General features: G+C 42.8%; 1 protein-coding gene across 2 annotated transcripts in view; it reads left to right on the plus strand.

The window, feature by feature from the left end:
• The window catches only part of spata5 (spermatogenesis associated 5), a 334,835-nt gene that overhangs the window by 247,089 nt on the left and 61,319 nt on the right, over window positions 1–26,427 (plus strand). The window contains exon 15 of one of the 2 annotated variants that reach the window (XM_055647365.1): window positions 13,716–13,880. The exons of the other annotated variant lie outside the window; for it this stretch is intronic. Within the exon in view, the coding sequence (XP_055503340.1) occupies window positions 13,716–13,880 (165 nt within the window). The remainder of the gene's footprint in view (window positions 1–13,715; window positions 13,881–26,427) is intronic. 2 annotated transcript variants of the gene reach the window in all.

The following is a 26,427-nucleotide window of genomic DNA, read 5'->3' on the forward strand; positions in this document are numbered from 1 at the left end:
AGGTGCAGCAGAGAGAATGGCAATTAAAAAAAAAAAACATTAATATCTCTCTGATTTTTCATCGATGGGAAAAATCCTCTGGCCCCGTAAGGCGGAGGGGGGCTCTCCGTGAGGTGGCCAAAAATGACGGCCGTAGGTGGCGGCGTTCTCTCAGAACTCACACCACAGCGAACCAAAAGCGGTCAAGATCAGAGATTTAGTAATATAGACAAGTAACGGAGGTGCCAGCACATATCCCCGTGGAACTCATCCACTAACAGGCCTCCAGACTGATTAATGTCCTTCCACCGTTACTTTGGATCTGACTTGTTACTTGTATACAACTTGTATCAGTGAGCCTGTTGTGAATCTATGCAACCAACTCACTGTGAAATTTCGTGCATCTTAATCTTTTGTATCAGTCTTCCATGGGAGAATTTATCAAATGCGTTACTAAAATCTATGTAAACAGCATCTGTTGCCCTACCCTCATCGATCACCCTCATCACCTCCTCAAAAAACGTGATCAAGTTAGTAAGGCATGATCTGCTGTGTAAAAAGACTGTACCTCATTAGCCCTATTTTTTTCATGTTTGAATGAAACCTTGTTCAGAATTTCACCACATTATCAGATGAAGCATGCTTTACACTTAAGAGGCCTTCGTCCATTACACCTTTGAAGGTAAATGAGAGATTTCTGTTAAGCTGTGGCATAGAATTTTCAGTCAGTGATGAGCAGCCTTGGTCACTTCTAAGCTCAGCAAGCAAAAATAACCTGCATTTACAATGAAACGTTGGTGAAATAGTCAAGAGTATGCTAACATTACTTTGTGGAAGCAACAGCGATGTCCCACATTTTTGTGCATGTGTTTGTGGACACGCAGATATCTGGCAGCTGCAGCCATTTGTGGAAGCTGCTGGGAGGATTGCTGGATAACAACAGCCTGTGTGGTGACGTGTATCATCTTTCATCCAAACTACATGGAAATTGAAGTCAGTAAAGGCATGGGCAATGGCCAGAGAATGGCAGCCCACAAACGTGTTGTTCGAGAGCCTGTCATAAGTAATAGGAGCAGAATTAGGCCATTCAGCCCATCAAGTCTGCTCCGCCATTCTCTCATGGCTGACCTATCTCAAGCATAAGCTAAAGATGGCTGCAATACAGGGTTGGCAGAGCATCACCAGAGAAGACACCCAGCAACTGGTGATGTCCATGAATCGCAGACTTCAAGCAGTCATCGTATGCAAAGGATATGCAACAAAATACTAAACATGACTACTTCCATTTACATGACATTGCTGTGTCCCAAACATTATGGTGCCCTGAAATGGGGGGGGGGGGGGGGGGGGGGGGGGGGGGGGGGGGGGGGGGGACACTATGTATAAACACAGCTGTAATTTCTACATGGTGAAACCAAAATGTATAAAAATGGCCTTTATTAAAATCTGACAATGTGCACTTTAACCACATGTGATTTTTTTCCATTACAAATCTCATATTGTGGAGTACAGAGGCAAATAAATAAATGATGGGTCTTTGTCCCAAACATTAAGGAGGGCACTGTATGTATGAATATTCCACACATATTCACAAAAGTGTGGAAGTTGGTGTCAGTGACACAGAATTACAGCAACATGGTCTGACAGTTTCACCAAGGTTTCCTTGCACAATCTGGGGAATTAAAACTGCTGGCATCCTCGTGTGTAAATGATTTGAACCAATGAATCATTTTGTTTCCACCCTGCTTTGTGTTCCTTTCACCTTTTCCCATTTTCTTCAGCGTCTCCAATAATTTCTCTTTGTTCTTATTCGTAGAAACTCTGAACTCCTATTATCAATTTAGCAATCAAAGTCATCACACTTAGTTGCAGCCTTAAAGCCCTGTCCCACGGGTACGAGGTCATTTCAGTTTCTCCCGAGTTTGCCCTGATTCGAACCCGGAGATTTACGGTAATGGCCGCTCGTTGGTACTCGGGGCTCTCGTGGCCATTTTTCATCTTGTTGAAAAATCTTCACATGTCTTCCCATGCTTACCTGCCGTTAGCGAGTCTTCTCGAGTACCTGCCGTTAGCGCTAAGAAACGTCCCGGAGCTCCGACGTACCCGCTACGTTCATTCTCCGAGTTTGATTTTTTTTAAACTCGGGAGAGCTCTTGGAATGAACTCACACAGTGGGACAGGGCTATAACATTGTGATGCCACAACTTGGTAGATTTTAAACTGTGCAGTACATTTTGTTTTAAATGCATTTTTAAGTTCATTGTTTTTAAGGGAGCAAACTGGTGTGGACTTCACAAACTATTATTAGTCACAGCTGGCAGACTTCAGCGAGCCTTTTCCTGCAGCTGTTTGTTTCTGTTGTCCGCTCTTCCCCTCCTGTACTCCACCAAAATTCAGGTGGAATGAAGTGGTTATAAAAGTGTCCATCAACACTAGAGCAGGCTGCCAAGCCAAGTATTTAGGTTGGAAGTCATACCTCCCCAACTGCTTCAAAACAGGAAGTAAGTCTGTTAAGTGATGGATGGCTGTACTTTGCCTGGAGGTGGAGAGAAAAAAATTCTTCTGGGCGCTGAATGAGTTCTGCAGTTGTTCTGTTTAAAAAAAAAAACAGATTTGCACAGGACGGTGACTCCCCTTTAAGAGCTGGTCTAGGCAGATCTACTTTGCTGAAAATATTCTAAACCTGCACTCCTAATAGAGGCAGCAGCCTGCAGGATACTGCCGACTCTGTTGATTCAATACCAGATGTGCCTCATTTCAGGGTTTAATCCACAAATGCCCACTCCTGTTATCCCTGGTCTGACAAGGTAAACTCTCAGGATTGTGGCTGTTTCCTGAAGATCATGTGATGTTGGGTGTGTTTCACTTTGGCTTGCTGTACATGAGCCAATAATTCGATGTGGCAGCACCTGAAATGTACCTGGCTGTGCACGTTTTTTACATAGGTAGATTGAAATTTGCTGGACCATCTAGATGTATATGCTGTCCCACTAGTTTATGAACTGCACATTTAACTAATTTCATGGCAAGGCTCAGGCGACCAACTGCTTCCTCATTGAAGATGGTTAAAATTCTGGCATTGCTAATGTTCAAAATAAATACTGAAAAAAAACCTTTGTGCAGTTTCAAGGAAACAAAAAAATCAACAACATCCCTTCCCAGGGCGGCACGGTGGCGCAGCGGTAGAGTTGCTGGCTTATGCCCCTGTCCCACTTAGGAAACCTGAACGGAAACCTCTGGAGACTTTGCGCCCCACCCAAGGTTTCCGTGCGGTTCCCGGAGGTTGCAGGTGGTTGCCGGAGGTTGCAGGTAGTGGAAGCAGGTAGGGAGGCTGACAAAAACCTCCGGGAACCGTCGGAACCGCACGGAAACCTTGGGTGGGGCACAAAGTCTCCAGAGGTTTCCGTTCAGGTTCCTAAGTGGGGCAGGGGCATAACAGTGCTTCGAACACCGGAGACCTGTGCTTGATCCCGCCTATAGGTGTTGTCTAAACGGAGCTCGTACGTTCTCCCTGTGTACGTGCGTGATTTCTCCGAGAACTTCGGTTTCCTCCCACACCCCTAAAGACAAACAGTTTTGTGGGTAAATAGGCTTGGTATCAGTTTAAATTGTCCATAGTGTGTGTAGGATAGTGTTAATGTGCGGGGATTGCTGGGCGGTGCGGACTCGATGGGCCGAAGGGCCTGTTTCTGCGCTGTATCTCTAAACTAAACTAAACATCCACAATCCCTATCCCTACTAGCATGCCCATCCACATTAGCTAGTAAATGCAATCAACTGAAGGTGCCGGTTTACAAGCAAAGACACAAAGTGCTGGAGTAACTCAGCGGGTCAGGCAGTATCTCTGGAGAACATGGATAGGTGGCGTTTCGGGTTGGGACCCTTCCGACTGATTGTGGTGGGGGTTGGGGAGGATGTAGGTTGGAACAAACATGGAGGCAGACAAAGTCTGGCAAGTGATACGAGGCTATAGGTGAGTGAGACTTTGACAGGCAGATGGTCAGAGAGAGGTGCAAAGCCAAGAAGTGTGAGATGCACAAATTGGAAGGAATGAAGAGGAAGAGAAAGGTGGGATACAGGGAAGAGGGGAAATAAATAAGGCCTGGGAAAGGGTGGTGAGTGGGGGGGGGGGGGGGGGGGGGGGGGGGGTTGTAAGTAGGTTAGGTACCTAAAGTTGGAAAAATCAATATTCATACCATTAACTTGTAAACTACCCAAGCGTAATATGTAGTGCTGTTCCTCCAGTTTCCATGTGGTCTCACTCTGTCCAGTCGAGGCAGCCCAGATGAGAAAGATCATCAAGGAAATGGGAAAGGTAGTTGAAATTGTTAGCAATTGGGAGATCCAGCGGACCGAGTGAAAGAGTCACCAACATTACGCTTGGATTCACTATTGGAAAGGAGGCCATATCAGGTACACCAGGTGCTGCAGGTGAGGTACACACGAACCTCTGTCTCACCTGGAAGGACTGCCGAGGCTCCAGGATGAATGTGAAGGGGGAAGAATAGGGACAGGTGTTACATCTCTTGCGGGGAAAATAACCTCGGGAGTTTAGTTTAGTTTGGTATAGAGTTATAGAGTGGAAACAGGCGCTTCGGCCCACCTAGTCCGCTCCGTCCAGCGATCCCCGCACACTAACGCTATCCTACACACACTGGCGACAATTTTACAATGATATCAAGCTAACCTGTACATCTTTGGAGTGTGGGGAAACGGGAGATCCCGGAGATGGGTTCGGTCTCTGGAAGATGGAAGGGGGTGGATATGGGAAAATGCGATTGATAGCAGGATCACGTTTAAGAAGGGGGAAATGTCAGAGAATGTTGTATTAAATGCAGTGTGGGTAGGGGTGAAAGATTAGGACCAGAGGACCTTTATCCCTGTTCCATCTGGGGGGGAGAGGGAAGAGAGTCAAACTACGGGATGCAGAGGAGGTGTGGTTGAGGGATCCAACTCAGAAGGGATAATCTGTTACCAGAGTGAGGCCACAGCATACTGGAGGAACAAGACCTCATGTTCCACTTGGGTGTAATAGTATGATCATTGAATTCTCCAATTTTAGGTAACTAACCTGCTTATACCACCCTATCCCCCCCCCCCCTCGACTCCCTCTTTATTCCCCCCTCTTCCCTGTGCTCCACCTGGATTAGCTCCCATTAGCATCTCCTTATCTGCCTCATACCATCCGTACTTCTTCCTCTGGCTTAGTAATGTGTGCCTCTTCTATCCTTTTCTGAACCCTTTTGTCTTTTCATAGAAACATAGAAAATAGGTGCAGGAGTAGGCCATTCGGCCCTTCGAGCCTGCACCACCACTCAATATGATCATGGCTGATCATCCAACTCAGTATCCTGTACCTGCCTTCTCTCCATACCCCCTGATCCCTTTAGCCACAAGGGCCACATCTAACTCCCTCTTAAATATAGCCAATGAACTGGCCTCGACTACCTTCTGCGGCAGAGAATTCCAGCCACTGGTGTACCATGACACACAGGTCTCGTTGCATCTCCCCCTTTCCTAATCGGCCACCATCTTTGGCCTTTGTCCAATCATCGAGCAATCAACATTCCCCCCTCACCTGTATCCACCTATCACTTGCCAGACTTTGTCCTGCCCCCACATCTCTTCCACTTATCCCTCTCCTCCAATCCCCGCACTACAGTCAGTCTGACGAAGGTCCTGGCCTGAAATGGGCCCTGACCTGAAACGCCACAAGGAAAAGGGGAGATGCAACGAGACCTGGGTGTCATGGTACACTAGTCATTGAAAGTAGGCATGCAGGTGCAGCAGGCAGTGAAGAAAGGGAATGGTATGTTAGCATTCATAGCAAAATGATTTGAGTATAGGAGCAGGGAGGTTCTACTGCAGTTGTACAGGGCCTTGGTGAGACCACACCTGGAGTATTGCGTACAGTTTTGGTCTCCTAATCTAAGGAAAGACATTCTTGCCATAGAGGGAGCACAGAGAAGGTTCACCAGACTGATTCCTGGGATGTCAGGACTTTCATATGAAGAAAGACTGGATAGACTCGGCTTGTACTCGCTAGAATTTAGAAGATTGAGGGGGGAATCGTATAGAAACTTACAAAATTCTTAAGGGGTTGGACAGGCTAGATGCAGGAAGATTGTTCCCGGTGTTGGGGAAGTCCAGAACAAGGGGTCACAGTTTAAGGATAAGGGGGAAGTTTTTTAGGACCGAGATGAGAAAACCATTTTTCGCACAGAGAGTGGTGAATCTGTGGAATTCTCTGCCACAGAAGGTAGTTGAGGCCACAGTTCATTGGCTATATTTAAGAGGGAGTTAGATGTGGCCCTTGTGGCTAAGGGGATCAGGGGGTATGGAGAGAAGGCAGGTACGGGATACTGATTGGGGATGTTCAGCCATGATCATATTGAATGGCGAATGGTGCAGGCTCGAAGGGCCGAATGGCCTCTACTCCTACACCTATTTTCTATGTTTCTATGTCACCTGTCCATGTTCCCCAGAGATTAATTAGTCTAGCACTTTGTGTCTTTTTCTGCATGATATTTAATTTTTTTCCTTTTCACAACATGCAGCCATGATGTTAAATAGATGTTTCAGCATGATGAACTATCCAATGCTATGTGAAAAATCACATTATTTTCTAACCTGAACTATTTGGTTTCCATTTGTCAATGCGGAAGGTTGGGGTAGAAAAACATTTCAAGAATTTTGGAACAGTTGATCCTGACAAACAGTGGATTCATTTTTCCAGCAACAGCCACTTGTACTTTAAGATCAATTTGTAACACTTGTCACATTTAATAAACTGGAGATTTTTTGTTTGAAAATGTTAATAAATCACACAAACAGGATTTGTATTTAACCGCCGCTGAAATTTCTTTTAACATGGTGAAATTACTTTCCTGGATCTATTTATAAACCATGGAATACACGGCAGGTTTCCGTGGTCTGTGCACGGGGAATAAACTTTGCATGCATGTGCAGTTTTGGCATTTTACCAATCGTTGCTGTGAGGAAATGAAGGCAGCCATGAGAGGACAGGCAGCACATCGCAAGAGGCTAATAAATAAGACTGCCTCTCTTTCCCTTTATAATAATAATAATCTTATTTATATAGCACATTTTTAGTCAACTTGCATTGACCCCAAAGTGCTTCACATAATTACATTACATTTACACACAGGGAAAGGTGGGTGAAGTGTCTTGCCCCAAGGACACAACGACAGTATGCACTCCAAGCGGGATTCGAACCGGCTACCTTCCGGTCGCCAGCCGAACACTTAGCCCATTGTGCCATCTGTCGTCCCATGTTTGTGAAGCTTCATTTTTTAAAAAATTTTATTTATTAGAAGTATGTACAATACAGTGGCACATTTTTACAGATTCTGAAAATTATGTCAACACATTACATTCTCTGTACAACTTCCTTTTTTTTAAAGAGAAAAGTAAGAAAAAAAAAGAGGTAGTGAAGTGTGTTCGTGAGTAAAAAGAGGAAAAAATAGTTACTGAAGAAAATAAATAAGTAAGAAAAGAAAACAGGAGCTTATCCAATCGCCACAAGGAGATGATTTTTTATATTCTAGATCGTCTTTCACCCTTACCTGAAACTTTTAATTTTTACGATACTGTTGCACCACATGACTCCAGGAAATCAATAAATGGAGACCAACTCATTAAGAATTGGTCTTGTTTGTCTATTAGGTGGAGTCTCATTTCTTCCAAGTGTGCTGTGTCCAACATATTACTGATCCACATTTTAAATGTTGGTGTATTAGCGTTTTTCTTGTGAAGCTCCATTAGAATGATATAAACGGTACTTGCGTTGCAACGTCTGTGCATGCATCAAGAAACGCAACTTGGAATTTTTTTTTTAATTATTATTTATTTTATTTATTAATTTAAATTATCCAAATTGATTTCCTTTTTACATGCATTCCACAAGAGTGAATTTTATATTGTGGTTCTAATTTTTGGGTAGCGATTTGTAAATTCTATGAGGGAGAATTTCTGTAACTCAAATGGCCATTATCAAGGGGGTGGGGGGTCACCTATATATGTTACCTTGTTTAAGATTTCGGTAATTTGATGGTGCCGGAGATGGTATTATTATGCTTGCCCTAAATATTTCCAGTTTATCCGGTAAAGATTAGATAAAATGAGAACAATCATTTTTCGGTAATATTAATATAAATTAGTAAACAAATAAGGTAGACACAAATTCTGGAGAAACTCAGCGAGTGCAGCAGCATCTATGGAGCGAAGGAAATAGGCGACGTTTTGGGCCGAAACCCATCTTCAAACACTTGTCACATTTAACAAACTGGGGATTTTTTGTTTCTCCAGCATTTTTGTGTACCTTCGATTTTCCAGCATTTGCAGTTCCTTCTTAAACAGTAAACAAATAGGATTCAATCACAACACTCTGCAAAGTGAGAGATTTCCTCAAAGATTTCCCCTGTCTAAGTCCTGAACTTGCCCCTCGTTATGGCCTCTCCAAATTCCTCTGACAAAGAGATCCATCTCTTCTTCCTTTCACCACCCCTCTCAGTCCTGATATTTCCAACTTGACCCCTCCATCCTTGCAGACTACTCCCTGATCGCTAAACTCCGTAATTACTGAAATGGGCCGTCATATCCCTCGACGCCCCAAGTCCCATCTGTTTTCCCTATGACTACGTGGGTATAGCAGCATTAGAGGCAAGTATTCAAGTTGCCTTTGCCTTGTGGCAAAAATGAATATAAGGCCACCGTCAGTAATAATTAATCTCAACCTGCTGGATTGTTGAGAAAATACATCTAGTTCACTCATTTCTTTGCGGGGGCAGGAGATTTCATATCCACAGCTAGACAATGTGTGGCACCAAATCCAGCTGCAGCTCACAGCTATCTCTATCTCTATGTTGTTAGACCATTTTTAACAGTTGAGATTTTATGCAATGAAGTATAGGAATGACTGTGGCTATCAGTTTTAGACTCCTCACAAAAATATTATTCCCCAATACTGATTCTATGTCTCTGGAAACAGACCAGACAGGATGCAGTCTTGGCATCATTTGTTTTAAACCAAAAAACTGAATTAAAATCAAATTTGTACCATTACTAAGAGTAGCAATGTTACAAAATTTTGAGATTTAAAAAATCAAGTCTGCAATTTATCCCATCAGATAAAGCATAATAATAAGTTTATTTTGACACCTAATTCACTTTCATATCTCAAGTAATAAAAAAATGATGGCCATTTTCATACTCGGAAATTAGCATCTTGTTCCCTATTGATTTTCTATGGACATAACAAAAAAGCTGTGATCGTGGACAGTCAAAAACCCATAACCTTCTTAAAAATTAAGAGAACTGAATGAAATTTTCAGTTATCATAGATTGAACCATTCTGAAACAAATATAAAATAATCTTACTTGGATGACCTGAAATTAAAGCATATAATTAGTTAGTTACCCAATTGTAGCTAATTTCAAACTTCAATTACTAGATCTAAACATCTATCCATTTCTTAATAAATGATTAACATTTTTAAATAGCCTAAGTGTCCAAATAATATTCACAAATAATTCACAATAAAACATGATTTTAAAATCTCATTTACATCAATTTATAGGCCAAATGGAAGGAATTTTGTGTTCAATTGCTATAAATTAAAGTCCATTTTAAAATCAGCTTTCTAGTGGGATCCTGTGAACGCGCTGGTTTAGAACGTTCACATTGCGCTGGATTTGTGCCCTCAAATGCCCAGAAAAATACAGCGGGATATAAAGAGCCCAAAATGAACTACTCGCTATAGAAAACTTTATATACAGGGTTCTTAATTTTTAAGCCCCTTTTAATGTAAAAATAAAGTACATACCTTTAATTGTTTGCTTTATAAAACCCTGGGGCTGCGTTTTAAACCCGCCCCCTCTAAACAGCGCCAAAATCGCGCACACGGGGTGGGGCAGATTCTCAGCCACGATGCAGGTAGGTTTTGTAACATACCTACTAAGAGCAGTTGTTTTTTCTGTAAAAGCCTGAAGAAGGGTCCCAACTTGAAAGGTCACCTATCTATCTTTCTCCAGAGATGCTGCCTGGCCCGCTGAGTTACTCCAGCACGTTGTGTTTTATTTTATCTGTAACATTGCCTCGACTAACCAAACAAAAAAGTATTGAAAGGTCACCAGTCTAAAATGTTAACCATTTCTCTCTCCATTGATAATTGTTGAATTTTATTTGGTGATTTTTATTTCATATATTCATGCATCGGCAATTTAATAAACTTAATCTTCCCCTTTTCTCCATTTCTCTGCTGAAAACTATAGTCCAGCTTGCCACTCACAGTTCTCGCCTCTCCTTTTTTGGGGTCCTGCTATCTTGATCTTTTAAAATAAAAAACAAAGCACTTGAATAGCTCAGCAGGTCAGGCAACATCTTTGTGGAAATGTCCAGCATTTTGTGTTTTGCTCAATCTATTTCACTGTATCTGATTGGGATATTTTAATCACTACTCAAAAATATTGAGATGGATGTACAGATTACTATCTGTACATTCTGTACATTTGTACATAGATAACTATCTAAACGGCGTCAAGTTGGGAAAAGGGGAAGTACAACGGGATCTGGGGGTCCTTGTACATCAGTCTATGAAAGTAAGCATGCGGGTACAGCAGGCAGTGAAGAAAGCGAATGGCATGTTGGCCTTTATAACAAGAGGAATCGAATATAGGAGCAAAGAGGTCCTTCTGCAGTTGTACAGAGTCCTAGTGAGATCACACCTGGAGTATCATGTGCAGTTTTGGTCCCCTAATTTGAAGAAGGACATTCTTGCTATTGAGGGAGTGCAGTGTAGGTTTACAAGGTTAATTCCTGGGATGGCGGGACTGTCATATGCTGAGAGAATGGAGCAGCTGGGCTTGTACACCCTGGAGTTTAGAAGGATGAGAGGGTATCTCATTGAAACATATAAGATTGTTAAGGGCTTGGACACGCTAGAGGCAGGAAACATGTTTCCAATGTTGGGGGAGTCCAGAACCAGGGGCCACAGTTTAAGAATAAGGAGTAAGCCATTTAGAACGGAGACGAGGAAACACTTTTTCTCACAGAGAGTGGTGAGTCTGTGGAATTCTCGTCCTCAGAGGGCGGTGGAGGCCGGTTCTCTGGATGTTTTCAAGAGAGAGCTAGATAGGGCTCTTAAAAATAGCGGAGTCAGGGGATATGGGGAGAAGGCAGGAACGTGGTACTGATTGGGGATGATGCACCTATTGTCTATTGTCTATCGAAATAATTATAAAATTATTATTATTTTTTTTTTTTAATCTAATTAAAAATAAGAATGCAAATAGGTAATTAAAAGCACTAAAGTAAAGTAAGGGCTCATCTTTTTCCAAAGGATTAGTTAGTCATTGGTTTAAAGTGAGGACAGAGTGCAAACTGCATCTGGACTCTCACTTTAGTGTGACACCTCTCTGCCACTAAGCTCTGGTGAGTCCAGCAATAGAATGAGCAGACAGATGCACTGGCATCCGACCTCCATTTTGGTATTGGCTGCCACCTTTCTTTCCTCACATGCACTAAAGTCCCGGATGTGACCTTCGAGGGTGTAACAAGCAGAGCACTAGAGTGATACCTGTGGCTGTGATGTATTTGGATTTTCAGAAGGCATAAAAGGCTGATGCACAAAGTGAGAGTTCATACCCCTCCGGCTATGTCTAGGATTATGGGTGGTGGGTTATTTCAATAATAGCTTCTAATGTTTTCCATTTTAAGTTACCAAGTCTATAGATTCCTACTTTCTGTCTTTCTATTATCCAGTGTCCTCCTCTATGAACAAACCTAGACAGTTTTGAACATAGAAAATCTAGTTTACAATCCAAAACCCTGATTAGTCAAATTCTTTGCATGAGGAGGTCATGTGTGCCTGACAATAGGAGTTATGGACACCTATGTCAGACTCCTCTTCATAGATTACAGCTCTGCTTTCAATACCATTATCCCAACCAAGCTCATCTCCAAACTCAATGAACTTGGACTCAGCTATCACCTCTGCAACTTAGAAAACAGGTGTAGGAGTAGGCCATTCGGCCCTTCCAGCCTGCACCGCCATTCGATATGCTCATGGTTGATCATCCAACTCAGTATCCCATCCCTGCCTTCTCTCCATAGCCCCTGATCCCTTTAGCCACAAGGCCACATCTAACTCCCTCTTAAATATAGCCAATGAACTGGCCTCAACTACCTTCTGTGGCAGAGAATTCCACAGATTCACCACTCGCTGTGTAAAAAATGATTTTCTCATCTCGGTCCTAAAAGATTTCCCTCTTTATCCTTAAACTGTGACCCCCCTAGTTCTGGACTTCCACTACATCGGGAATAATCTTCCTGCATCTAGCCTGTCCAACCCCTTCCTGACCAACAGGCCACAATCAGTGAGGATTTTAACCAATCGTCTGCTATGATAATCCACAACGTTGGTGCCCTGTAAGGGTGCATTCTCAGCCCCCTACTATACTCCTTATCCACACATGGCTTTGCAGCCAAATACCAGTCCAACTCAATTTACAAGTTTGCAGACCACTGTAATGGGCCGACTGTCAAATAATGAGGAGGCAGAGTACAGGAAGAAGAATGAGAACCTTATAACCTGGAGCCAAGCCAACAACCTCTCCCTCAATGTCAGCAAGACAAAGGAGATTGTGATTGAAGTGAAGCAGTACACACACACACATCCCTGTATACATTGACGGGGACGTGGCCAAAAGCTTTGAGTTCCCAGGAACAAATATCACCAGCAATTTGGCTTGGACCAGCCACATCGAAGTGATGGCCAAGAAAGCACACCAACACATCTACTTTCTTAGAAGGCTTAGGAAGATTCACATGTCCCCAACAACCCTTACAAACGTCTACAGTAGAAAGCATTTTAATCCAGGTGCACCAGAGCATGGTTTAGGAACAGCTCCATCCAAGACCATGAGATATGTCAGAGAGTTGTGGACCTCCTTTCCATTGACTCCATCTCCACACTGTACGTTGGCCTTGACAAGGCCACCAGCAGAATCAAGGACCAGCCTCACACCGGTCTTTCCCTCTTCTCCCCTCGCCCATCAGGCAAGAGGTACAGAAGTTTGAAAATGCACACCTCCTGATTCAGGGGCAGTTACCAGCTATTATCAGGCAACTGAAATGTCCTTTCATCAGCTAGCGTGCAGTCCTGACCTTGCACCCGCCTCATTACTACCAAAACTATCTTTAATTGTATTCTTTATCATTTACCGGTGCACTGTGGATGGCTTGATTGGAATCATATATAGTCTTTTCTTTGGCTGGATAGTACACAAACAAAAATATCTCACATGCCTTGCTACGCACGACAATAATAAACATGGCTTCGCATTTTCACCTCCCAATTCTAGAGAACAACTGTTTTAGAAGGAACTGCAGATGCTGGAGAATCGAAGGTACACAAAAAAGCTGGAGAAACTCAGCGGGTGCAGCAGCATCTATGGAGCGAAGGAAATAGGCAACGTTTCGGGCCGAAACGTTGCCTATTTCCTTCGCTCCATAGATGCTGCTGCACCCGCTGAGTTTCTCCAGCTTTTTTGTGTACCTTCTAGAGAACGACTGCTGGATTCACCCATTTTCCTCAAAAGTAGGATGTGAACTTTGAGACATAGTTAAGCACACTGCATTTTATTTGCCACAAGAGGGGCCAAACTCCTGTCAATGCTGCATGAGGGAGCCTGAATAATTCTGTGATTTCTTGCAGGCTTTGATGCGCCCGGGAAGAATTGACCGTATTATATATGTGCCGTTGCCTGATTCAGCCACTCGAGCAGAGATCTTCAAGCTGCAGTTCCGTTCCATGCCAACCAGTGATGACATCAGTTTGGATCACCTGGTGACTAAGACCCAGAAATACTCTGGTGCCGAGGTAAAGTCTCTTGAGTGAAAATTTAAATTCACGTGTTCTGCACATTTGACACCCTTAATCCCCTGTCCCACTTGGGAAACTTGATCGGAAAACTCTGGAGACTTTGCGCCCCACCCAAGGTTTCCATGCGGTTTCCGGAGGTTTTTGTCAGTCTCCACTACCTGCAACCTCCGGCAACCACCTGCAACCTCCGGGAACCGCACGGAAACCTCGGGTGGGGCGCAAAATCTCCAGAGGTTTCCGTTCAGGTTTCTTAAGTGGGACAGGGGCATTACATCCCAGTCCTGTCTTGATCATTTTCCTCCTGTCTTGGTCATTTTCCCACACGTTTCGCCTCTTTTTGCGGTTCGAATGAATGTAAGTAGTTACGATCAAATTCCTAGTGGGCATAAGATCATGAATGCAGAATTCCACGCCTTTCATTTAATTGGCATTCATTTGGTGATTGAACTCAGCAGCGTTCTGAAGATGGATAACTTGAGGTGGTGAACTATCATACTGATGCAGCAGCTAGTGGGATTTTGAGGTTATTCAGAAGGTTTGTTGTCTGAGTAATTTGAAAGGACAGGAGCTATTCACTGTGTCTGATACAGGCTATAAATCTGGCATCAGAGTACCCAGTGCTGTTACTGGATGCATGCCATCCCTCCTCTTTATTAGTCTTTGGATAAATTAGGGCAGAGCCACTCACCACAATTTTCCACTGTTATTTGTTGTTGTTGGCACCAGTTCCTATGGGAACTCTCCAAATCCAATTGCAGTATATTGTGTAGTGACCAAAGGTTTCTTTTTATTTTTGGCTTTGTTGGTTGCCAGTGGTTTAGAAGATCAGTCTTCAAATCTATTCACCCTTGGGAGAATAAACCGTGGCCCAGACTTTGCAGTAATAATGATTGCAAAACTATCTATGTTTTTCATCGTACGCCCGTGAAACTGGCGACAGCTGCGAAATTTCATGCTTGCGTAATTTGGTGCAGAAATCCCGGTTCATGTTAGCGATTCCACCTCTACAGACCCTATTGTTTGTCATCTTCCTCCATGGAACCAACACAAATCACTTGATGTCTTTGTGCATTTTACTTGCAGTAATGATGCCTGTGGATGGTCCACAACTCCTGTCACTTTTATGTGGCATGCATAATAATATTGCCCACCAAATTATTTTGTAAAATTACTGTTTACCAGATTTCATGCATTTGGATTCTAATTCCTGCGTTTTAAACTTTTAAAAAATGCAATAGCTTCAAGCAATAAAAGGAGAGCCACTGACATCAGCCAGAAATTCTGCATTAAATTACGCATGCATAAAATTCTGAAATTGCTGTTCATTTCAAACTGACAATTTGACTATCATTTTTACTGCATTAGTCTAGACCATGCTTCATATTCCAAGGGTAAATAGATCTGAACATTGTTCTTTTAATGATCTAGCACCAGCAAAGTGCAAAATGAAAAAGTAGGTACACAGAAATGCTGGAGAAACTCAGCGGGTGCAGCAGCATCTATGGAGCGAAGGAAATAGGCAACGTTTCGGGCCGAAACCCTTCTTCAGACTCAAAAGGTAAAAAAGTAAACCTTTGGTCAGCACACAATATATTGTCATTTTTATTCAAACTTTTCAATGTTTTATAGACTACTAAATAAAGAGCTGGAACACACAAGGTTAAGATGGAAGCTGCGGTATCATACATTAAAAAAAATAAATGCATTTCTCTTCCTCCTGGTTTGCTGGCTGTGACAATTTTGCAGTGGCAGCTTGGATGTTATCACCCACTTGCTGGATGCCAGCTATCTGTACGAACTGACCAGGCTGCAGTTGCAGAGAAAACCTTGCAGAGATTGTTAAAACATTGTGAGCAGCTTTCTTCAAAGTCAGCAACTGGCACTAGTGCCTCACTGCTGCCTGCAAGATTCATATTTGCATTACAGAATGTAATCATTTACTTCCACATACTGTACCTAGGCTGTGGATATTTAGCAATGTTTAAAAAGGGGTCTGTTTGACAAGTTAGCACTCGAGTTTAACAGTAATTTTGTGTGTTGTATGTGGGAATATGTGATTACATTGAACAGCGTGGCAGTGATTTCAATTAGTATTGAATCTTCTGATGAACGCGGGATCATTCCAAGAGCTCTCCCAAGTTAAAAAAAAATCAAACTCGGGGTAAGCACGGAGAATGAACGTAGCGGGTAAGTTAGATCTTTATTCTTTGGAGCGCAGAAGGGGGACTTGATAGAGGTCTTTAAAATGATGAGAGGGATAGACAGAGTTGACATGGATAAGCTTTTCCCATTGAGAGTAGGGAAGATTCAAACAAGAGGACATGAGTTCAGAATTAAGGGACAGAAGTTTAGGGGTAACATGAGGGGGGACTTCTTTACTCAGAGAGTGGTAGCTGTGTGGAATGAGCTTCCAGTGGAAGTGGTGGAGGCAGGTTCGATTTTATCATTTAAAAATAAATTTTATAGGTATATGGACGGGAAAGGAATGGAGGGTTATGATCTGAGTGCAGGTAGATGGGACTAGGGGAAAATAAGTGTTCGGCACGGACTTGTAGGGCCGAGGTGGCTGTAATTGCTATATGGTTGTATGGGTACGTTGGAACTCAGGGACGTCTCTTAGCGGCTCGTAACGCTAACGGCAGGTACTCGGGAAGACTCGCTAACGGCAGGTAAGCACGGGAAGAACTGTGAAGATTTTTCAACATGTTGAAAAATGCCCACGAGAGCCCCGAGTACCGACGAGTGGCCATTACCGTAAATCTCCGAGTTCGAATCACGGCAAACTCGAGAGAACTCTTGGAATGAACTCGTACCGTGGGACAGGGGTTTAAGAATTCCAGAAGACAGCTACAGTGGTAAAAGGTACAAAGTGTTGGAGTAACTCAGCAAGTCAGGCAGCATCCCTGGAGAAGACAGAGAAAAGCCCAGGAAGCATAAATTTATATCATAGTTGTGGAAAGCAGTACTGCACGTAGCCACATTACTCTGGTCATTTCTTATATGCGATGGGCTGCAGCTCCGAGGATACTAACATCCTTATAGTTTGTTTAAAGCAACACTTTTCTGAGAGTCTAATTTGAAGCATGTACTTTGCTGTAATTAATGTAAACTATGATGCAGTGAATAGCAAAATAACGGTGCCTCCATTCCAAAATGTACAGACAGATTCATTCTATCATTCTGTCACCAATACAGGTGATCCTTGCAACACAGGGGGAAGGGGTTACATTCCTAAAAAGCGATCCCATATCGCACTTATCCGTAGGATCAAGCCGTGTCATGAAACACATGTTGAAAAAATTGTGTTGATGTATTTACTTTTTTCGCATAAAGTCTGTGTGAGCAAACTTTATTCCTTATCTCAAGATTTTGGATCTGTAATCCGTCAGAGCAAATTTCGGTCACCTGAACAACTGTAATAGAAACATAGAAACATAGAAATTAGGTGCAGGAGTAGGCCATTCGGCCCTTCGAGCCTGCACCGCCATTCCATATGATCATGGCTGATCATCCAACTCAGTATCCCGTACCTGCCTTCTCTCCATACCCCCTGATCCCCTTAGCCAGAAGGGCCACATCTAACTCCCTCTTAAATATAGCCAATGAACTGGCCTCAACTACCCTCTGTGGCAGAGAGTTCCAGAGATTCACCACTCTCTGTGTGACAAAAAGTTCTTCTCATCTCGTTTTAAAGGATTTCCCCCTTATCCTTAGAGTAATGTAACAGCAAGAAATGTTGGATATACTCAGCCCCGATCATGGTGTATCTCTGGAGAAAAGCCGAAGATAATGTTTCAGAATGTTATTTGTTGCAATGAATTCTTAGTTTGAATAGTGTTTTGTTGTGTATATTATTTTTCTGCTTAAATTGAGAATGTTTGTTAAGCAATTACAGTCTGGGTGATAGGAGTTGTTGAGAGGCTTGTATCTCATCGAAGTGACCCCCCCCTACTTATTCTAATTTCTACCTAGATAGCATTACTGGCTGAGCAATTTAGAACAGCCCCTCTGAGAACTGTCATAAGACTCTGACTGATTAGCAGTGCAAACCCCCCTCCCCATTTTTCAGCCAATACTTTCAAGCAAGGGACATCCATCCATCCCATGAACCATTAACCTGCTAATCCTGCTCTTTCCTCAACCACACTTCAACGACTGGCAATACCATAATCCCACTGCTGATCCAGCTTTCAGCTCATCGGCTCATTTAGGACGAACAAACTCATCAGGAAGGCTGGCTCCAACCTGGCGACAGAGTTGGATTCATGGGAGATGGTCTTCGAGGGGAGGATGCTCCTCAAACTACGGAGCATCTTGGACACTACAGCTCATCCCTACCACGACACACTGGTCAATCTGAGGAGTACGTTCAGCAACAGACTGGTTCCACCAAGGTGTGGTACAGAACTCCCTGGGAGATCCTTCTTCCCTGTGGCTATCAAACTGTACAACTCCTTCCCCTTCTGCCGTGGGGTAGACTGACTCCTCTTCCCCCTCCCCCTCCCCAATCTTTGCACATCCCCAATCCTTTCCACTCGTCACATGTTTCATGTATTTTGTATTTTATAACTGTTGACCGATCAATTTCCCTCCTGTGATGAATAAAGTTCTATCTTATCGTATTGTATTGTATCTGCCTTACCTGTGAGGTGCAGGAAGGAACTGCAGATGCTGGTTTAAACCAAAGATAGACACAAAATGATGGAGTATTTTGTGTTTCATCTCTGGAGAGAAGGTATGGGTGACGATTTGGGTCGAGACCCTTCTTCAGACTTCGATACTTGTGAAGTTCCTTGCAAACCTGCCACCCTCTCATATTTTTCCAATGTCTATATTGCTGAATATACCAAACAGTATTCTTCCCAAGATCAACATATTGCTGTATTCCTATTTTGATACATTTTTCACGAAAGAAGATTTTCATGTTTTTAATCTTCACATTAATTTCGCTCTTATGATGAATGAATTTGTCTTAAGGGCCTGTCCCACTGTACGAGGTAATTCAAGAGTTGTCCCGAGTTTCCCCTGATTCAAACTCGGAGAATTACGGTAATAGCCGCTCGTAGGTACTCGGGGCTCTCGTGGACATTTTTCAACACGTTGAAAAATCTTCACAAGCTTACCGCGTTTCCCGAGTACCTGCCGTTAGCGTTACGAGCCGCTAAGAAACGTCCCGAGCTCCGACGTACCCGCTACGTACATTCTACGTACTTACCACGAGTTTGATTTATTTTTTAAACTCGGGAGAGCTCTTGGGTAAACTCGTACAGTGGGACAGCCCCTTTATTTGCCTCTTTTGAAATATATATTTTATTATCTTGTATATTTATTCAATCATAAATCCAACAACAAATGTTGATAATTTGTCTGACTCGGTTGAAACGGGGCCGTTTTTATAGCTATTTGTAACTTTATGCGGCAAAACATCAAATAATTTGGTTTCTTCAAACTTGAGGATTAACTAACTTTCACACAATTAATGTGCAGTGGATTTTTTCTATTGATTTCATTTAATTTTGTAATTTTTTAATCAACTGACTAACTATTTCTGAGCTCTTTAACAACAAGCAGATTGTTTTTGATAAAATCTGAAACATCTTAAGTTTTATAAAGGAATTATACACAGGCCAGACTTTGGTTATATATGAATAGTTTGTTTTTCTCATTGGGTAATTTTTTTCCATATTTGTTCAAATTTTCTTGCTTGTATCTTTTTTTGTGGTTTGCAGCATTCATGTTATACGCAACAGATGTGAAAATTGCTTTGTTGCAGTGGAGACCACAAGTTAAATTGTATTATAGTCTTGCAAGATCCAACTCATTTAATCCATTATGGATTCAGATTTTATTGAGGCAATAAATCTTCCACTAACTTTATTTTCTTTGAGAGCAGGGATGAGTTTTGCTTCATGAAATGTACAACAAATAAATCAATCTGTGAAAGAAAAAAGGTAGAATGGGACACTTGATCATGTTGGAACAGTTGGTATATTCACACCTCGACTTCTCAATTTGAAACGGCTGACTCTCTGATGCTGTATTGAGGAAATTATGCACCATGTCCTGTATGAGTGACTGGGAATGCATCTTCTTTTGCATGTGGTGGTTGCACCATATTAGTCATGGATTGAAAGAGAGATAAAGCATGGAAACAGACCCTTCAGCCGACCAAGGTTGTTCTGACCATCAACCACCCATCTATATCTATACTATTAGTAAATTAATCTTGTCCTCTTCTGATTTGCATTTTTTAAATTAATTTGTGCAAAAACAGTACCTTATATCGCTATGATTTTTTCACCACCTTACTCACCGTCCTCCCCCCCCACACCCCCCACCTCCCCCACACCCCTCCCTCTCTCACACCACCACCCCCCCCCACACCAGCTCCCCAACACCCACCTCCCCCACACTATCCCCCTCCCCACACACCCCACACCCCCCCCTACACCCCTCCCTTCCCCCACACCACCACCCCCCCCCCCCCCCAACACCCACCTCCCCCACTCTATCCCCCTCCCCTAGACCACCCCCTCTCCCACACCACGGTGGAATATTGCATTGGGGTTGTGCTGGGGGACCAGGCCTTCCATGTGACTGAGACCCAACGGGTCCCACTTAGTCTGGTTTACACTAATTCTACATGAATGATTTTGTTTTTCATTCTCCCCACATTCGCTTCACCTCATCCCTGCTCTCTCAGATTGTACCACTCACCTGCACACTAGAAACAGTTTACAGTGGCCAATTAAACCAACCAACCCACATGTCCCCGTGGGCAAAAAGCCCCAAGTACCTGGAGGAAATCCACACAGTCACAGGAAGAAAATGCAAACTCCAAACAAATAGTACTTGAGGACAGCATTGAACCTTGGTCTCTAGTGCAGTGAGGCAGCAGCTCTGGGTAACCGTACCAATATGCCGCTTGTAGCGAATGCACATTACATTCCAAATTTATAATTCCGTTTCATTGAAGTCAATATACCGTATTGCACATTTCATGCCTACAACTGTGGTCAAATTTTTACCTTGAGATTTTCAACTTGAATTTTCCCTGTTCACCTTAAAGATCACTTGCCTTTATTCAAATAAAAACACCAATTTCTCAAAGTTTCCTAGTTGACATTCTCTCCTCAGTCACGCACCACTAAAATCAGATTAATTGGTCTTTCATTTTATTGCTTTAGATAGGAACTTGCTCTCCGCAGGCTGACCTCAGCGTTTGTAATAATGACTACAAAATAATGACTACAAAATAATTTATAGGGTGTTCAGAAATTAGAGTATTTTGAGTGACGTGGTGAATGTTATAAAATTGTACAATTTTATAACATTGACCACACCTGGAGTATTGCGTACAGTTTTGGTCTCCTAATCTGAGGAAAGACATTCTTGCCATAGAGGGAGTACAGAGAAGGTTCACCAGACTGATTCCTGGGATGTCAGGACTTTCATATGAAGAAAGACTGGATAGACTCGGCTTGTACTCGCTAGAATTTAGAAGATTGAGGGGGGATCTTATAGAAACTTCCAAAATTCTTAAGGGGATGGACAGGCTAGATGCAGGAAGATTGTTCCCGATGTTGGGGAAGTCCAGGACAAGGGATCACAGCTTAAGGATAAGGGGGAAATCCTTAAAGACCGAGATGAGAAAAACATTTTTCACACAAGAGTAGTGAATCTCTGGAACTCTCTGCCACAGAGGGTAGTTGAGGCCAGTTCATTGGCTATATTTAAGAGGGAGTTAGATGTGGCCCTTGTGGCTAAAGGGATCAGGGGATATGGAGAGAAGGCAGGTACAGGATACTGATTTGGATGATCAGACATGATCATATTAAATGGCGGTGCAGGTTCGAAGGGCTGAATGGCCTACTCCTGCACCTATTTTCTATGTTTCTTGAACAAACATATTATTTGTGAAGGAGAGAAATATTTCGATAGGCTTTTTAATTTAAAAAGTGTATTTAGTATTTTATCATATCACAGATATAAATCACATTTTTTGCTCTTTGCAAAAGTGGAAATCACAGTTCCATAAACTATAAGCAAAGAGTTACTGGATAAATGCATATCAGATGTTTTTTAATAGAATTATAGAACAGCGCAGCACAACAGTATTCATTTGACCCGTTGATCCTGTGCTAGTTCTTTAAGCAAGCTGTTGTTTCTATTCATTTTTACATTTCAAATAGTCACTTAATTTTTGTGTGAAAATTACTGTTATACATGTTTCTCTGAGTATTGCATGCAGAACTATTCCGATTTGATGTCACTGTGCAAGAATGTTTTTCTTTATATTGCCTTGGGTTCCGATAACAATTACTTTACAGTAAAAATAGAAAATATTGATAATAATCATCAGGTCAGGCAGTAAGTATGGAAAGAGAAATAGCTAACATTTCAGATCAATGTGGAGTCAAGGGATATGGGGAGAAGGCAGGCACGGGTTATTGATAGTGGACGATCAAACCATGATCACAATGAATGGCGGTGCTGGCTCGAAGGGCCGATTAGCCTCCTCCTGCACCTATTTTCTATTTTTCCATGTTTCTATCAATGACCTTTTATCAGAATCCAAATAACTTAAATCTGAAAACTGATTGCCGTCGGTGGGAACCAGCTTTCTTAATCGCTATATTACAACCCATCATTATTTTGAACATCTAATCTTTTCTTAACTCCAGGGAGATCACATTTTCTATCATCTTACTACACAGCATGTGTACTACCATCTCATCTACCATGCTAGAAAATCTGCCTTGCACCTATTCCAAGTTCTTGACATCCTCCCACCTTGGTCAGAAATCAATTTCGACAACTGTGGGGGAAATAAATGAAATGAAATTGAAAATTATCCAAGGGCATTTTTTAGAGGTTTCCCGTACTGGGAAACATAGCCCCATACTGTTCAGCAGAATGTTGTATTGTGCTAGCATTGCTTTATAGCTAAAACTCATTGAGGTGGCATCCATAATTATAAAGATCGACACAATATGCTGGAGTAACTGAGCGGGTTCGTCAGCATCTCTGGAGAAAAGGAATAGGTGACGTTTCGGGTCGAGACACTTCTTCAGTCTGAGAGTTAGGAGAAAGGGAAGCTATAGGTATGAAAAGGTACAGTGTAAGGAGGTAGGGAGTGCAGCGTAGGTTCATGAGGTTAATTCCTGGGATGGCGGGACTGCCATATGTTGATGGATTGGAGCGGCTGGGCTTGTATACTCTGGAGTTTAGAAGGATGAGAGGGCATCTTATTGAAACATATAAGATTATTAAGGGTTTCGACATGCTAGAGACAGGAAACATGTTCCCAATGTTGGGGGAGTCCAGAACCAGGGGCCACAGTTTTAAGAATAAGGGGTAAGCCATTTAGAACGGAGACGAGGAAAATCTTTTTCACACAGAGAGTTGTGAGTCTGAGGAACTTCTGCCTCAGAGGACGGTGGAGGCTGGTTCCCTGGATGCTTTCAAGGGAGAGTTAGATAGAGCTCTTAGGGATAGCGGAGTCGGGGGATATGGAGAGAAGGCAGGAACTGCTTGTGGATGATCAGGCATGATCACGTTGAATGGTAGGGCAGAATGCTGGTTCGAAGGGCAGAATAGCCCACTCCTGCACCCATTGTCGATTGTCTATTGTCTGTTGTCTATAGAACAAATCAGAGCTGGCACTGACAGCCAAAGAGCCCACAATGGTCCATTTTTGACTGTGGAAGAGGTGATAATGACGCGACACGAACAGTGAAACTAGCAGGGTGACCATGGTGGGGAGGAATGGAGAGCGAGGGAATAAATGGATTACTTGAAATTATAGAAATCAATATTCATACCGCTGGGTTGTAAGTTGCCCAGGCGAAATATGAACGCTGTACCTCCAATGTGTGTGTGGCCTCACTCTGACAGTGGAGGAGGCCCAGGACAGAAAGCTCAGTATGGAAATGGGAAGGGGAGTTAAAGTGTTTGGAAACTGGGAGATCACATAGGCCAAGGCGGACTGTGCGCTCTCCAGAGATGTTGCCTGACCCGCTGAGTTACTCCAGCATTTTGTGTCTATCTTCAGTGCAAACCAACATCTGCAGTTCTTCCCTACTCAACAATAGTACAGTTCATCTCTAATGTAATATTTGGCCTCATTGACTGGAGGACAATAATTCTGGCTAAAAAACAATGAGATTTTATAAATCTCACTGCATATTTCATTCATTACTCCCACGGCTGGATTTAGATGAAGAGAGGCCCTAAGCTATTTCACTTGTGAGTCCCCCCCCCCCCTCCCCCCCCCCCCCCCCCCCCCCCCCCCCCCCACTCCCCACGACTAGAGGACCATGACTACCCGACAGTGACAGTGTGACACTTTTAGATCCTACTGTATGTTGTCATTAAACAGTTGGCTTTAAAATACATATTGGATTCACCACGGAGTGGGCGATGATTTATGCCCCTGTCCCACTTAGGAAACCTGAACGGAAACCTCTGGAGACTTTGTGCCTCACCCAAGGTTTCCGTGTGGTTCCCGGAGGTTGCAGGTGGTTGCTGGAGTTTGCAGGTAGGGAGACTGACAAAAACATCCGGGAACCGCACGGAAACCTTGGGTGGGGCGCAAAGTCTCCAGAGGTTTCCGTTCAGGTTTCCTAAGTGGGACAGGGGCATTACTTGAATCGCCATTTGAAGCTCTGGAGTGTTGGGCCTGCTGCTTCAACATCGTGGAGCAATTTGCTCCCACTCGGGTATTTTGCAAAACCACTACAAACACGTGGCAGAGTAGACAACAAGCAGAGATGTAGGTGCAGAATGAGAGAAGTTCACTTTTGTTAAATTGTTTGGAAGCAAGATTACTAGAATCAGCTAGCAAGTAGAATGTCAAAGTGGGGAACACAAGGACACGGGATGATGGACTCAATATTTTAAAACTATGTTTTGTTCAGTTTTTCATAAAGAGTTGAACATAATCCACAGTTTAGTTTAGAGATACAGCACGGAAACAGTCCACACAGAGTCCACGCTGTCCAGCGATCCCTGCACATTAACACTATCCCACACACACTAGGTACAATTTACACTTACACCAAGCCAATTAATCTACAAACCTGTACGTCTTTGGAGTGTGAGAGGAAATCGAAGATCTAGGAGAAACCCACACGGTCATAGTGAGAACGTACAAACTCCGTACAGACAGCACCCGTAGTCGGGATCAACCCTAGGTCTCCTTCTATAAGTGCAAGCGCTGTAAAGGGCCTGTCCCACCAGCATGCGATATCATGCGGCGAGCGCGACCAAACGTGGTGGCTTGAGGCGTACGGTCTCACGGGGCCCGTCCCACTTCCAACCGTGGAGCCGCATAGAGTTGCCACCCCAAGTACGTTGAAAATTAGATTCAAACAGGGGCCAAAGTATAACCAATGAGAAAACAACAACATATAATTCACAAATAAAAGGCTGCTCTAGTGATATGTTGAAGAAAACAGAAGCTGCAGTCTACACACAAGTTCACATTGTTTGTAAGAAGGAACTGCAGATGTGGAGGAAAGAACTGCAGATGCTGGTTTAAATCGAAGGTAGACGCAAAAAGCTGAAGTAACTCAGCGGGACAGGCAGCATCTCTGGAGAGAAGGAATAGGTGACGTTTTGGGTCGAGACATAGTGTGTTGTGGAAAATCCAACAGGTTAATATCAATGATACGATATTCAATGTGCCCTTTCTCCCCACAGTTCTAAATGTTGCACTATTTAAATCCAGAAACCGAATGTGTTACTGAATGAGATCATCCTCATGCTGTTTTTATTCTGCTGTTTGGAATGCATCCAGATGTGCTTACTGCTAACCGAAACAGAGGGAGGAATTAACCACACAGTTAAACCTTGTCTCAGAGCCTATCATTTTAAAGTGTGCGGAAATTCCTTTTCTCTTGCTTTATTGAGGATATCCAGGTAATGGGTAACTGCAACAAACACAGTTTGCTTTGACACTTAGCTGCATTTTACTGCTCGGGCTCAAAACATGAGAGATTCGGCGACGGAGATGGTTGCCTGACATTTGTCACAGCCCTCTTTTCCACAAAGCAATTTTAATTAATTAACGTGCTCATAAATCTTAATCTCGGTCGATTACCATAAAAGAGCTGTTTTTGGAGACAAGACTCTTTACACTTAAAACTTTTTGCAAGGAACCCAATCTAATGTCAAATTTCAGCTTGTGGAAAAATGAGTTTGAATATTTGTGATTTTCTGAATGCAGTATTTTTTTTTCAGAGTGCTATACCTTGTTTCAATCAGATAGCTGTTTGTTTACACTTCATTGAAGTACACACAAAGATTGGAAGGCAGCCATTACCAGTCACTGGAACCATTGTTCTTCTTGCATATGTTGCAGAAAAATAATCGTCCCACTGGTTAAAAATTATCAGTGCAGCAATAATGAACTAATCAATGCAGTTGTGATAAAGTGAATTCGCATTTCCAAACAATTAGCGAAAGACATTTATTTTTTTGATTAATGAACACTCCCTTAATAAACATTAATGCGAAATCCATCATCAAGTTCGCCGACGAC

The sequence above is a fragment of the Leucoraja erinacea genome, chromosome 1, assembly GCF_028641065.1.
Source record: "Leucoraja erinacea ecotype New England chromosome 1, Leri_hhj_1, whole genome shotgun sequence".
In the NCBI taxonomy this organism is placed as follows: domain Eukaryota; kingdom Metazoa; phylum Chordata; class Chondrichthyes; order Rajiformes; family Rajidae; genus Leucoraja; species Leucoraja erinaceus.